Below are 15240 nucleotides of genomic sequence, written 5' to 3'. Positions count from 1 at the left end.
TGACATGGAACCTCATTAATTGACCAGGAACTAATATATTTGATGGAAAAGCTGACAAATTGAGGGAAGAGCTGAGATTGATGGGAGCAGATAAATTGACATGGAAACTCATAAATAGACAGATTGGTGGAGGAGTTCAAAGATTGACGGGAAGCTCAGACTGACAGGGAGCTCACAAATCGACGGAGAATGCAATAGATTGGCAAGGAAAGTCAAGGATTCAGGGAAACTCACAGATTAACGAGAAGACTTAACGGAGGGACAGGAAGACTCACGCAGGCAGAGATAAGACAGCCCCACGCACAGCGCATGGTGAAAAACAAGACGGGTGGTTGGTGGGAGCGACAAATGGTGGCAGCGGGTGGGATACTGGTGGGATACTGGTGGCAGTAGTGGGATAGTGGAGGTAGTGGTAGCAGGAGATGAGCACTGAGGCAGCAACGCACCAGTGAAATACAAACACAGCATTGCCACCACGAGACATACTTTGAGACTTGTGGAGCAATATTCGCCTCTCACACCAGGCAACGGAGGATGCAGAGGTTAGCAGTGCCTCTCCCGCCCCTCATCCCCGCGCCGCCACCACCAAGAACTGGCACAGATAATGGAGACTAACCCCCGGATTACAGCCGCGCTCTCTCTCGCTCCGTTTAGCGCGCCCTGGAGCAGTAGTCATCACACAAAGTCCTCACTGTTTATATGCAAATTCTCGCGTGTCTCTGCGGCGCCAAAACCCGGCGAACGTAAAACACAGCCAGGATATGGATGCTGCGCTGTTTGACCGGACTGCTCTTCCCTCCCTCGTGACATGGTGGAAAAAAGAGGGAAAAAGCTAGTCCCACTCCCTCTTCTGTACTGATAAAACTCGGTGATATTTGGTTTTTTCTTTCATTTCGTCGTGTCGGAAAGCGGCGGAACAGGTGTGTGTGATGCTTTTTGCGTTTTTTGAGTGGTGTAGGGAATGTTTTTTTAAAGGATATGGTGGTGTAGTGCACGGCTGACAGGGCTGGAAGGTCAGGGCATGTTAAGGGTAAGATAGGTGTGTCTAATGCATTGCTATTCGTTTTTCGTTCAATTTGAGCAGATGTGTGATATTTTAAAGGTTAAGGGATCCATTATTATTATTATTTATTTATTTTTTTAAGGATCTAATTGTCTAGTGTTTAGCAGACTCGACCTGGGAAGTCAAGTTAGATTAAAGATAAGATTAATTAGCCTAATCTGATTTTTTAACGGTTAAGGAACGTTTATTAGGGATGCAGTAGTCTAGTGTATAGCTGACAAGACAAGGAAACTCAAGTCAGGTCAAGGCTATGACTAATCAGCTTAGTCTAGTAAATTAACTAAGATCTGAAAGTCACGTTAAGGTCAGTATGAGTTGACCCCGTGAATAGCAGTGTGGAGACGTGTAAAGCAGGACAAGTCAAGAGGAAAGCAGGTCGAGGTCACGTGTAGGTGGTGGACACGACAATTATACACTTTTTCAGTTTTTTCTCGATGATATGAATGCAGACTGAACAATTTTTTCTTTTCTTTTTTTAGTCGTACATGGGAAAAAAGAAAAAATGGGGACATCAGTGGTTACGAGAACATGTCCCCAACTTTTTTTTTTGCACTGAAGGAATGCGTGTTAATGGCGCGTGAATGGATTTATATCTTTTTTTTTTTTTGCTCCAGGAGTGCAGATATTTTCACCTTGACATAATATTTCTTTTTTTATATATATGTCCGTGTTTCATTTATTTTTGAAGGCTGAACATTTTGTTGTACTTTATAGAGTAAAACAGTAAATGATGAATGATGATGACGAGGAGGAGGAGGAGGAGAAGGAGGAGGCTGATATTGATGGAAAACACTTAGTAGTAGTAGTAGTAGTAGTAGTAGTAGTAGTAGCAGCAGCAGTCATAGTCATAGTAATAGTAAGAGGAGAAGGAGGATAACGACAAGCGTATAGATGAAGATAGGAGTAAAAAAAAAAATTGAGTAAAAAAATAAGAGGAAGAGGAGGAATAGAAGAAAATATAGGAGTAGGATTACAGGAGGAAAAAGATAATGAGGAACAGGATTAAATAAAAAAAAAGATGATGTGGAGGAGAATAAAGAGGAGAAAGAAGAGGACGGGAAAGAATACGAGGAAGAGGAGGATTACAAAGAAGGAAGAAAGACGTGGCAACAAGTAAAATAATAACAATATAACACTTGATAACATAATAACTAGACTTCGAATATAACACCAAAAATACCTGCAGTAATAATAAAAATAGAAATACACACACACACACACACACACACACACACACACACACACACACACACACACACACACACACACACACACACACACACACACACACACACACACACCTGCCAAGTCAACAAACACACACAAAAGAAAACTAACCAAAAAACAAATAAACCCGAAAAAAAAATAAATAAAAACATCTTCCCAAACACTCTTACACACCATACCTTCACCTGTACTAGACTCACCTGGCCGAAGGATATGTAGAGGGGCTTGTTGGGGAGTATCCAGGTAACCGTTTCGTAGCAGCCAGGGACAGTGAGGGAGCCGTCGTAGGTAAGGTATTGCTCAGTGGTTGGCAGAAGCTCGCTCACTCTTAGGTCGTGCTCCGGCGACGAGGACCCTGTGATGAGGAGACGGGTGTTGAGAGAGAGAGAGAGAGAGAGAGAGAGAGAGAGAGAGAGAGAGAGAGAGAGAGAGAGAGAGAGAGCAATGAAATAAACAAAAACAGAGGAAGGTGAAGGAAAAGATAAATGATACACAAGAAAAAGAATAGGAATGAGAAAAAACAAACAATTGGGAAAGAAGGAAAAAAACGAAGCAGAGAGAGAGAGAGAGAGAGAGAGAGAGAGAGAGAGAGAGAGAGAGAGAGAGAGAGAGAGAGAGAGACTTTCGTAACTGGTAGATTGAGTGTAGATTATTCATTTTTCTAGTGGGAAAGGGAAAGAAGAAAAGAACAGGTATTGAAGAGGCCTGCCAATCACTGCCTCAGGGACAAGGAGAGAGAGAGAGAGAGAGAGAGAGAGAGAGAGAGAGAGAGAGAGAGAGAGAGAGAGAGAGAGAGAGAGAGAGAGAGAGAGAGAATACACGAATGAAGGAAAGAAGGAAGGTAGACAGAAAGGAGGAAATGGAATAAGAGGAACAGGATACTGGAAAATTTTAACGAAAGAGAGAAGGGTGGAGAAGGAAACGAAGGAGAAGAGGAGGAGGAGGAGGAAGAAGCGACCGTCACTGGCAGTCATTCTAGATCTTACATTTAAACAAACTATTCATCAAAGGCAAGATTAGAACCACTTAATTACACGTTGAAATGCCTTAGTCCAATAGATGAAAGGAGAGGAAGAGGAAGAGGGGAGTCGAAGAGAGAGAGAGAGAAGAGAAGAAGAGACGCGAGAGGGGACAAGGGAAGAGGGATAAGAGAGGAAGGGGACGCGGAAGACTACCAGTGCGAGTCTTTAAAGGCACACACGAGTAAGGATCTGGCCAAGTCTGTGAAATCTGTGTCTCCTTCAGCTCTTCTGTCACGGATTAGACCTTTAACTTTGCCACCGACTTGGGACTGGAAACGTGGAAATCTGGACTCTTTGGGTACTTTGAGGAGGGGGAGAGAGAGAGGGAGAGAGGGAGAGGCTTGTTGTGACGGGATGGATGGATAGATAGACTTTTATTTCCAAGATTATTTGAGAATGAAGTGTGTTGCATGTAGGACTTTCTCTCTCTCTCTCTCTCTCTCTCTCTCTCTCTCTCTCTCTCTCTCTCTCTCTCTCTCTCTCTCTCTCTCTCTCTCTCTCTCTCTCTCTCTCGACCTTTCCTCAATGCCTTCAGAAAATAAAACATTACCTCTATTGTTTTTTGTTTTTTTTTTCCCTGTCTGGCCTCAGTGTTCCCTCTCCCCTGTTCATTAACGCTGCCACACGCTCCCTTTACTTATTCCCATAGAGCAAAATATCTGTGTTTCCCCTCAGCGGCCCCTCTATTGCCCTTATCTTCCCCTTGCTTCGTCTATTAACACTCTTTTCCCCTCGTAACTCTTCTCAATCAAGTCATTTGCATCTTTTCTTTTTTCCTTTTTCGTTTTATCGTGTTCTTATTTCTCTCTCTCTCTCTCTCTCTCTCTCTCTCTCTCTCTCTCTCTCTCTCTCTCTCTCTCTCTCTCTCTCTCTCTCTCTCTCTCTCTCTCTGATTTCTTGTTCTTCGTTTGGTTTGTGATATATGAAAGAGAGAGAGAGAGAGAGAGAGAGAGAGAGAGAGAGAGAGAGAGAGAGAGAGAGAGAGAGAGAGAGAGAGATGCCAATAACATCATAATTCAGTTCTTTCCATCTTATTCCTTGTCTTTTTAGCTTTGACGTGAGAGAGAGAGAGAGAGAGAGAGAGAGAGAGAGAGAGAGAGAGAGAGAGAGAGAGAGAGAGAGAGAGAGAGAGAGAGAGAGAGCAAATAACATCGTAGTCTTTTTCCCTGACAAGTTCCCAGCAAGTCTTAACATTTAGTAAACACGTGAAGAGAAGAAAAATCCCAACTCTTGTTTTCCTACTTACTGATTTTCTTTCTTCGTGCTCTCGGGAAACTTTTTTGAAGGTCTTAGCGTGTTTGGGATGTAGAGGAAGAGGAAGAGGAAGATCAGGAGGAGCTGGAAGAAGAAGAGGAGGGAGAGGAGGAGGATAAAACGGATTCTGGATGATTTGGAGGAGAATAAGAATGAGAGGAGGCAAAAAGTAGAACTAGGAGGAGGAGGAGGAGGAGGAGGAGGAACACCTGGGTATCGAGAGAGAGAGAGAGAGAGAGAGAGAGAGAGAGAGAGAGAGAGAGAGAGAGAGAGAGAGAGAGAGAGAGAGAGAGAGAGAGAGAGAGAGAGAGAGAGAGAGAGAGAGAGAAGGCAAAAAGTAGAACTAGGAGGAGGAGGAGGAGGAGGAGGAACACCCGGGTATCGAGAGAGAGAGAGAGAGAGAGAGAGAGAGAGAGAGAGAGAGAGAGAGAGAGAGAGAGAGAGAGAGAGAGAGAATAGTACTAGTTTTGACCATAAAAGAACCTCAATAGAAAGAATAATGCAAGACACACTTTATCACACTCACACTTCAACAGTGACACTCAAGACAGCCACTCTGACACTGCACACTTCAACATTCACACCTGAGCACACATCCCGCACGCACCAGTGCCTCCACACAGTGGGTGGGGATCAGTCTCCCACCGGTGCCAGTCCGCCACTAGCGCCCTGAGGTAGACCAGGGCGGCCACCACGCTAGCCCTGCGGCCCTTGATGTGCACACGCCGGGCGGCCACCGCCACCATCGCCTGCACGCTGAAGTGGCGGCGGAGGTAGTCCATGTAAAAGTGTTCCGCGCCCGCCAGCCGCTTCAGGAACCGCCGCGGCACGTGTAGGCTGTGCCGAACCTGCTCCACGTTCCCCTCCCCCATGGGCCCTGCTTGCGCCTCCTCCACTGGAGGGTCTTGCAGGGCGGGCGCCTCCTCCTGCAAGGCCATCGCGCCAGAGGCTTCTTCCTCCTCCACTGGACCCTTCCCTTCCCCCACTGGGGGGCTTTGCAGGGGAGGCGCCTCCTCCTGCAAGGCCATCGCGCCAGTGGCTTGTTCCTTTAGTGGATCTCCCACGTCCACCACTGAGGGCTGGTCCCGCAGGCGTGGCCCCGTGCCCTGGGCCTCCGCCTGGGGGACTGCCTCACCAGGGTGCCGCCGCTCCACCACTGGGAGGATAGTCATGGTCTTTTCAGCAAGAGGCAGGTCATCTTCGACCTTCTCCTTGGCGTTCGCCTTACTGGCCGCGGCGAACCGTCTAGCCTGGTCGCGGCCCCACCGGGCGAACTGTGCCCGAGTGGCGGCCACGCGTCTCGCCGCCTCGCTCACCTCAGGGGCGCCGTACACAAATTTGATTCCGTATAAAACCATTTTGAATTTTGAAGATAATTTTTAATCCAGTCAAAAGCAAAGATTTCTGATTTGACAAGGAGAGGGATAGTGTGTGTGTGTGTGTGTGTGTGTGTGTGTGTGTGTGTGTGTGTGTGTGTATGTGTATCAATCTATGGAAGGACGGAGAGAAGGAAGAGGGAACCAATAGGAGCAACAGTCTTACTACTAAAGTAGTAAGACCTTCCTTAGCATTTTCTTCCTCCTCCTCTTTCTCCTCTTCCTCTTCCTCAATTTAGGTTACTAGCCAGTGTTAAGGAGAAAGAGGAGGAGGAGGAGGAGGAGGAGGAGGAGGAGGAGGAGGAGGAGGAGGAGGAGGAGGTAGCAAAGCTTTTAAGGGCGTTTGGGGAAGGTTATGGAAATCTTTGTAAAAATTAAACAACGTACACTGGAACCCATTGAGAGAGTGGCGGAGGTGAGAGAGGCGGCGAGGGAGGAAGTCACTTTTGAAAGCTGGCCACAAGAGAGAGAGAGAGAGAGAGAGAGAGAGAGAGAGAGAGAGAGAGAGAGAGAGAGAGAGAGAGAGAGACCCACCCAAAAGACCTGCATATACGTAGGTGAAAAGACACACACACACACACACACACACACACACACACACACACACACACACACACACACACATCACCAAGTAACCCTCCTTACGTATACACAAAAACACACAAGACTCACACAAACACACAGACAGACAAGCAGAAAACCGTAAGTACCCAGGCCACCAGCAGACAGGTAGACGGGCACATTTGGGCCAGGGAAACTCAAGGGTCAACTTACCTCCGAACTGAACACTTGACAGGCCCTGCAGCATGTTGGCGAGGGCTGGAGTGGTGCGGTCCCCGAGCTGCGGAGGAGACGGAGATTGAATAAATGAATAGGGAGGATAGTGATGAAGACAGAGAGGAGGATTGAATGAGTGAATGAATAATGGAAATAATGAGAGAGATGTAGAGAGAGACTAAAGAACTGAATAGGGATACTGAAGACGAGATAGAATGAATTAATAAATGAATGAATGAATGAATGAATGAGGGTTGTATAGATAAGAAGTGGATGAAATGAAGACTTGGACTAGGTGAAGGTGAAGGAGTAAAGTATTTTGAAGCGATAAAGAAAAGACACTTAAATGGAAGGGCATTGTACGTACAGGCAATCTCACTAGTACAAAGGACTCTTAGTAGTAGTAGTAGCAGTAGTTAGTAATAGTATTAGTAGTAGTAGTAGTAGTAGTTGTAGTAGTTGTAGTTGTAATAGAGACGCCATTGGTTTCTCATGAAGGTCTGTCAGAACATTCCATATATCAATTAAAATTAGAGATGTATAGTAAAGGCGAAGGCTTCTCCCCACTCCCCACCCACCCACACAACGCTTTCAATCTGAGACTAGGAGGGAAGAAAGAAAATCCATGAATGGAGGAGGAGGAGGAGGAGGAAGCGTAGAAGTTTTAGAGATGAGGAGGAGGAGGAGGAGGAGGAGGTTTAGGTGTTGAAAGAAGAAGAGGAGGAGGAGAACGAGGAGCAGGAGGAGGGGGAGGAAGAGGAGGAGTAAATGGAAGACCAAAGTGTGAGAAAATAGACAAACACTTGAGAACAGGTATGAATTAACCCTTTGTCAGGTGGAAGTACAGGTAAATATATTGCACCTGTGTCTCTTTGTCCACCTGCCTGCCTGACATTTGAGAGAGGGAGAGGGAGAGAGAGAGAGAGAGAGAGAGAGAGAGAGAGAGAGAGAGAGAGAGAGAGAGAGAGAGAGAGAGAGAGAGAGAGAGAGAGAGATTGTGTGTCGCATTTTTCTTATTTTTTCTCCCTTTCTCTTTCTATTTTTCACGCACCTTGTTTTTTTCCTTCAGTTTCTTTGCCTCTCCCCTAAAACTGTGTATATTTTTTATCCTCTGGAGTGATGGACGGGAAGCGAGTGAGGGAGGAGAGAGAGAGAGTGAGAGGAGAAAGGGGAAAAAAAGAGGTGTTGGGAGAGAGAGTTGGTGAGAGGAAAGAGGAGAGGAAGAGGGAAGAAGGAAGGAGAGGAAAGGGAAGCTATATTGAATAGTCGTTTGTATCCTGCAGAGAGTCAAGAATTGAGCAATCGATTCACACACACACACACACACACACACACACACACACACACACACACACACACACACACACACACACACACACACACACACACACACACACACACACACACACACACACACACACCATTTTCCACGTCATTTTTACACAGATCTGTCCAGAAACCTGTCTGTTTTTACACCTTGGCATTTCCTGTCCTGTTTTCCTGTCATGCAATACTTGTCATTCAAAATCTGTCCCCTAGACCTGCCTTTCTCTTTCTCAGTCTTTCTAAACCTGTTCTCTACAACTGTAAAATAACAGAAAACACCCAAAAGTACATCATTTGCGTACCTGACAATCACAATGGACACGTGCATTCTTACCTGCACGAGGACGGCAATAGCCACCACGCCGTACACCTGACTGGCGGCCTGGGTGAAGTTCCGGTAGAGCTGCGCGTTGTAACCGTACACCTGGAGCTGCGGCAGGAGGGAAGAGAGAGGGAGAGGAGGTTAAGGTGTGGGGCTGGGCTGTGATGTGGTAGTGGTTTGTGTATGTGTGTGTGTGTTGTAGGGGAACTTTTTGGAGTGGTGTGTTGTAATTGTGTTGTTGAATGGAGTGTGTGTGTGTGTGTGTTTTGTTTTGGAGTGGTGTGTTATATTTAAGATGTTATATAGTATAGAGTGTGTGTTGTAGGGTGTGTTGTGGAGTGTCTTGCAGGGTTGCGAAGTGGTGTGTGCTGTGGAATGTGTAATGCAGATCCGTGGAGTATACGTAAAAGTGTTGCAGGGTGAGTGGAGCGCGATGGAGTAGAGTGGAGTGCGATGGTGGTCATTTAAGGAGTATATTGCAGGGTGTATTGTGTTGTATTGTGTTGCAGCCATGAATGTGAATGTACGTTTTTGGTTTCGTATTTCAACATATGAAAGACGACTGCCTTAAGGACTTAAAATTTTATCATTCAAAAAAAAAAAAAAAGAAGAGATAAAATGATATCCAGAAAGACAGACAGTTACACCAAATCACTGCAAATTACCCCCTCACACACACACACACACACACATTAAAAAAAAAAAGTAAACAAATAAAAAATCGATTGAAAAAACTTAAAGCGAATACATGCGTAATGAATGACGACACATTTCTCATTACTTTTCGCAACTTTGCAGTAATGAATGTCTTGCCTGAGTGATAGATGCGCTGAACGGACATAGAGAGAGAGAGGGAGAGAGGGAGAGGGAGTGAGAGAGTAAGGGTGGAGGCTTCGTTCACTTAGAGATCAAAGTCGAATGGACATGAAGATAAATAGTGATCAGAGGAGCTATTTGTCACTACACCACATCCCCAATAATGATGAAATATGGGTGGGCTATTTTTCAACGCATTTTAATACCCGCCCATTAAATATTCCGTGTGTCCGTATCCATTACAGCTTCATTTTATTTATGGAACATTGAGCAGATTTATATATTCAGAAAAAAAAAAAAAGGGCCCGGGGGAATGCTGGCTTAAGGGGGAAGAGGCGAGAAGGGGAGAGGGGAATGCGTGAGTTTTGTGTTTGGTTTCCACTTTGCTTTCTTTAGGATTATAACACCTGCTTTGCTTTGCCTGGTTACTTGTTGTTTCCTGTATTCAGCTCAACTGTCTGTTTCATCTCGTGGCTTAACTATCTTACTTGTTTTCATGGTACCTATCTGTTTACCTGTTTTTCATCTGTTTACGCCTTATCTGTCTTTAAGCTATCGATCCTACCTGTCCATTTACCTGCGTCTTTTATCTGTCTACGCCTTATCTATCTTTATATTACCTGCATACATCGTAAGTGTCTAAATTTTATCTGTTTTACCTGTCTATATTTAACTTATCAATATCTTACCTGTCTGTGCCATTCTTGTTTAAATTTCACTTGTCTTAACCTTAACTGTCTCTTTTTACCTGTCCACACATTGTCTATCTATACTTTATCTGGCCATACCTTACCTTTACCTGTCCATATTTAACCCGTCTATATCTTAACTACGTTTTAGGTTTATATTCTATCTTTCATATTTCGTCTATCCTTTTTTTGTGTCTGCATCACACCTGTCTAATTATCAGTGTAGATTACCTGTCTGTCTGTCTGTCTGTCTGTCCAACCTTCACTTGTACTTGCCTTGCTATTTTTGGGTTAAATGTCGCCTCGTCTTCTCTGTTTATCTTCGTCCACTTTTCTTGTCCAATCTTAACCTTTGCCTTTGTCTCTGTTTTACCTGCGTGTTTTACCTGTGTCAGTGTCTCCCCCACCTGCCTGGGTTTTAAATGTTGCTACCTGACCTTCTGGCTTATGTGAGAACGGCGAAAGAAGAAGAAATAAGATCTGGAGGAGGAAGAAGTGAAGGAAGACCAAAAAAACAGCTCAAGTCAGAAAGGGAGGAGGAGAAAAAACTTAAAAGATGAGAAGAGAAATGAAATGAGAAGCTGGAGAAACAAGACCAGGAATTGCAAAATGAATTAGGGGAAATGAAAAGAGGAAGACTCGGAATAGAAGCAAGAAATGGAATCTGAGAAATGAGTTCCAAAACAGACAAATGAAAATCTAAAGGAAAAAAAAAATGGAAAATAAAACAAAGAACAGAGTTAGCAAAGAGAGACAGAGAAATAAAGAGAGAACGAAGAAAAGATGTGGACAAAAGAACTAAAGTAAAGATAAAGAAATAGAAAATGAATTATTTGAAAACAAGGCAAAGAAAAAAAAATAGCCGTTAGCAAAGGAAGAGAAAGAGCAGAAAAAGGGAGAAACAAAACTAAAAGAAAGATAAAAAAAAAATAAAGAAAAAACTAGAACAACAATCCCAAGAACAGGATAAGCGAGAGGGAAAAGAAGAGGAGGAGGAGGAGGAGAAAGAACAAGAAGAACAAGAACAAGAGCGGGAAGAGCACGAAGAAAAACAAAAACAAGAGGAAAAAGGAAAAGAAAAACGAGAATTAGAACAACAACAACAACAACAACAACAACAACAACAACAACAACAAGGACTATCACCACCACAAAGGAAACAAACAAAACCCATTCCTCACCTATCCTACACACACACACACACACACACACACACACACACACACACACACACACACACACACCTCTGCAGGAAAGGCGTGGTTAGCTATGGTGTGTTCGGAGCCCTGCAGGTCTCTCTCCCCGAAGTGAAGACGCAGGTGGCTGACCGTGTAGGTGTAGGAGAGAGGACCTCCTGACAGGTTGACAGAGGGACCTGACGAAGGCTTCACCCGCCACTCCAAGCTGTGCCCCGTGTTGACCAGAATCCCTTGCACCTGTAGATAAATTGGTAGATAAACAGGTTACATTGGGTGGTTAGGTTAAGGTATGGTTAGGCTGGGGTGCTTTTGTGTTGTTAGATTGACGGGTAGATAGGTAGGTTAAATTGGGCTGTTTCTTCTGTGTTAGTAGATAGAGTGATCACACACACACACACATACACACACACACACACACACACACTATTCGAGCAAACGATAAAACAAAAGCTAGCGTCGACTCGTAATGGCATAGACACCCACTCACTCACTCACTCACTCACTCACTCGTTAGTTTCTGTCATTGGCATACCTTGCTCTCACAGGCACTACATTCCTCGCTCTAATCCTCTTGCACTGCTTCCATTTACTCTTTTCTACACCAATTTTTCCTTCACTTTACGTATTTCCCCTAGAAAGTTGAAAATATTGATCTGTGAGGTGAGGTGTGGTCAGTTTCGAACCCAGGTGTGATGAATACTGAGCAAGGATGTTACCAGTGAGTCAAGCGATCCCCAGGGCTTTGTTATGTCAGTTCACTCATGTTGTTCATATTGTAATTCATTGTTATTCATATTGCCACTCTCCTCCTCCTCCTTCAGTTCACACACACACACACACACACACACACACACACACACACACACACACACACACACACACACACACACACACACACACACACACACACACACACACACACACCATGTTGTTGTAATCATTATCATCATTGTAATTCTACTGACGTACTGAGACTAGTTTTGTTCAGCCACACACACACACACACACACACACACACACACACACACACACACACACACACACACACACACACACACACACACACACACACACACACACACACACACACACACACACACACACGGCCATATTCACTCACTGTATCAATTGTGTCTCATTTTAATTTGAATTTCCAAATATGTCAGTGGGGGAAAATTATCAAAAAAAAAGTATGGAGAGAGAGAGAGGGAGGGGGAGGGGGAAAGGGAGCGGAGGGGTGACTCGTGTAAATTCTGAAATGAAAGCACTGACGGTATTAATGTAGTGGTGAGGATTAATGGTGAGCCCTGATGGTGGTGGGGTGGTGCGGGTAAATATTTGGTGAGGGGGAAGAAGAGGAGGAGGAGGAGGAGGAGGAGGAGGAGGAGGAGGAGGAGGAGGAGGAGGAGGAGGAGGAGGAGGAAGAGGGAAGGGGGAGAAGTGTTTGCATGTGTGTGTGAAGGGAGGGGATGGAGTGTGTAAGGGTGAGAGAGAGAGAGAGAGAGAGAGAGAGAGAGAGAGAGAGAGAGAGAGAGAGAGAGAGAGAGAGAGAGAGAGGGGTTGTGGCAGAAGTAGTATAATTAAAAAATAAACCAAATACATCACCTCTCCCTCTCTCTCTCTCTCTCTCTCTCTCTCTCTCTCTCTCTCTCTCTCTCTCTCTCTCTCTCTCTCTCTCTCTCTCTCTCTCCCCCCGATAACCGAACTCCCACACCTGGTATCCGAATCTCTCCTCAATTACAGCGGTGGCCGGGACTCATCGATCCTGGCCTCCATTTGACCCTTTTTCGTAACACATATGAAGCGGTAATGTAAATGGACCGGCGCCCTTGCGAGTGACGAGATTAATCGCCCGTGTGTGTGTGTGTATGGTGGCCCCGGTCACTACACTAACACTGCCCCAGGACTGTGAAACGCTGTGGTCTTTCTCTCGCCATGTCTATTTTGCAAGGCCACAGAGATGATTAAGCTGGTTCCCAAAAGTGTTTCTCCTGCTCATAGTGTAGAAATGTTAATATTTCATCAGAACCATGAAAACACCCATAGAAACCCGTATAACTTCATCACAACTATTTTCAAAGCCCACAGAGATGATTAGCCAGGTTCTCAAGAGTGTTTCTCCTGTTCGTAATGTAGAAATGTTAAATCTTTCACTAGAACCGTGAAAATACTCTTAAAAATCCGTGTAATTTCACCGCGATTGTTTTCAAAGCCACAGTGGTGGTGAGCTTTCCCTGTTTTCATTTCTTATGCTCTAATTACAAGTAGTGTCATTTGTAGTGCATGGCAGTGTCCCAGAGGAGATGAAAGATTAACAGCGACACTCCCAGAAAACTTTGGTAGGTTAAAACTCCCAAATGGCTGAATAATGACGTGGGTGGATGACTAATTGAATGGACCAGTAAACGCCTCATTCTGCTTCCTCCTGTGCTGCAAAATTAACGTGAGTCTGCGCCAGGTGGGAACTCGCAGGTGGCCAGGCGTTGGGGGTCGTGACAGGTACACGCAGGTGGCTTCGAAGTTTATTTATGTCCTCACGAGTACAAATACCAGCGTGGCCTCTCCGCTACCACCACCACCACCACCACCACCACCACCACCAGCGCAGCACAAAGTTTCGCTGCATTACTTCTAAGCTTAGACAACTCGTGGTTTTAATCGGATCAGACCTAAGCTTCTTGATGTCACTCCTGAGCTCAGAATTGAGATGACCGTATTAGTGCGTTACTTCTCGCGCCCCAGGGAAGGTTGGCACAGGTGATGCATAGTGACCTGACCTAGCATGACCTGACCTTACCTTCTGTTATCTTTTATGCATGCAGGCAGAAAACGAGAGGAAAATGAAAAGAAATGAGCATTGTTAAGCCCGATGAAATGAAAGATGCACAGTCTTGACCTGACCTGCAGTGACCTCACCTACTGTTGTGTTCTTTAATGCATGCAGGCAGTAGAAGATTAAAAAATAAATAAATAAATAAGCATGTCAAGTTACCGATACCGAAAATTAGTGAAGGATGCAAAGTCTTGACCTGACCTGGCATGACCTCACCTTGCGTTTTCTCTTATACATGGAGGCAGAACAATGGCAGGAAAATGGAAAAGAAATAAGCATCTTAGGTTACTGGGCCAAAAAAAAAAAAGTGAAGAAAAATGATTTTTAAAGCGGATAATTTAGTTATTGTTCTTCATTGTGGATGGATGAACGCCGGACAAGACGTCAGAAAAGAAAGGAAAAAGTTGCAATGTTGTCGAATAAAAAAAAAAAAAGTGAACGAAGATGGTTTCAAATGAGAATTTAGATCTTGGTCTGTTCTTCTTCATGACTGATTGAAGGACGCTAACCAGATGCAAAAAAAAAAAAAAAAAAAAAAAAAAGGAAAATAATAATAAAAAAAAAACGCTATATATCCGAATAAAAAAACAGTGGAAGACAACGATTTTCCAACAAGTGAACACAATTTCTGAAATTTTCTCGCTCTACTTTCATGACTGATGGAAGGAGGATCACCAAGGGGATAAAAAGAAGAAGAAAAAAAAAAGAAAAACGTTCGCTATGTTCCTGAATTAATAAAAAGAGGAAGACAATGATTCCCAAACAGAAGACATTTTAACTTTTTGTTCCCTGCACGCTGGAAGGAGACACTCAGAGATGGGAGAATAAAAAAAAAGTCACTAGCATTATGTATTTCCTTGCACCTCTGCTTCTGAAGTTCTACCTGGGATACTAAGAACATAAGAGCACAAGAAAACAAGGAAGCCATCAGGTCTACACGTGGCAGTCCCTGTATGAAACACTCCTGGTTATTTCCAACAATCATCCCCATCCATAAATTTGTCTAATCTCCTTTTTAAAACTCCCTAATGATTCAACACTAACAACCTGACTACTGAGTCCATTCCATTCATCTACCACTTTATTTTAGAACCAGTTACTTCCTATTCCTTTCTTGAACATTGATTTTTCAAGCCTAAACCTGTTATATTTTTTACTCTGCCCTGATTACTGCTCACGAGAATTTTGCTTACATCACCCTTGTTATATCCCCAATACCACTGAAAGGTTTATATCAGGTCCCCTCTTAACCTACTACCAAACATTACCTACCTAGTACCTCCTCCTCTATAAAAATAAACAAGTAAGATGATTTAATAGCGAAACAACTGTAATG

General features: G+C 44.2%; 1 protein-coding gene across 1 annotated transcript in view; it reads right to left on the bottom strand.

The window, feature by feature from the left end:
• Positions 1-15240, bottom strand: part of LOC135088998 (carbonic anhydrase-related protein 10-like) — a 183403-nt gene that overhangs the window by 14905 nt on the left and 153258 nt on the right. The window contains exons 5-8 of the mRNA XM_063984115.1: positions 11117-11308; positions 8380-8475; positions 6717-6783; positions 2491-2645 (exon numbers count right to left, since the gene is read on the bottom strand). Coding sequence (XP_063840185.1) covers positions 2491-2645; positions 6717-6783; positions 8380-8475; positions 11117-11308 — 510 coding nt within the window. The remainder of the gene's footprint in view (positions 1-2490; positions 2646-6716; positions 6784-8379; positions 8476-11116; positions 11309-15240) is intronic.

Source organism: Scylla paramamosain, chromosome 32 (assembly GCF_035594125.1).
Source record: "Scylla paramamosain isolate STU-SP2022 chromosome 32, ASM3559412v1, whole genome shotgun sequence".
NCBI lineage: Eukaryota > Metazoa > Arthropoda > Malacostraca > Decapoda > Portunidae > Scylla > Scylla paramamosain.
Note: the sequence above shows the minus strand (reverse complement) of the source record. Positions and strands in the feature narration are given on the sequence as shown.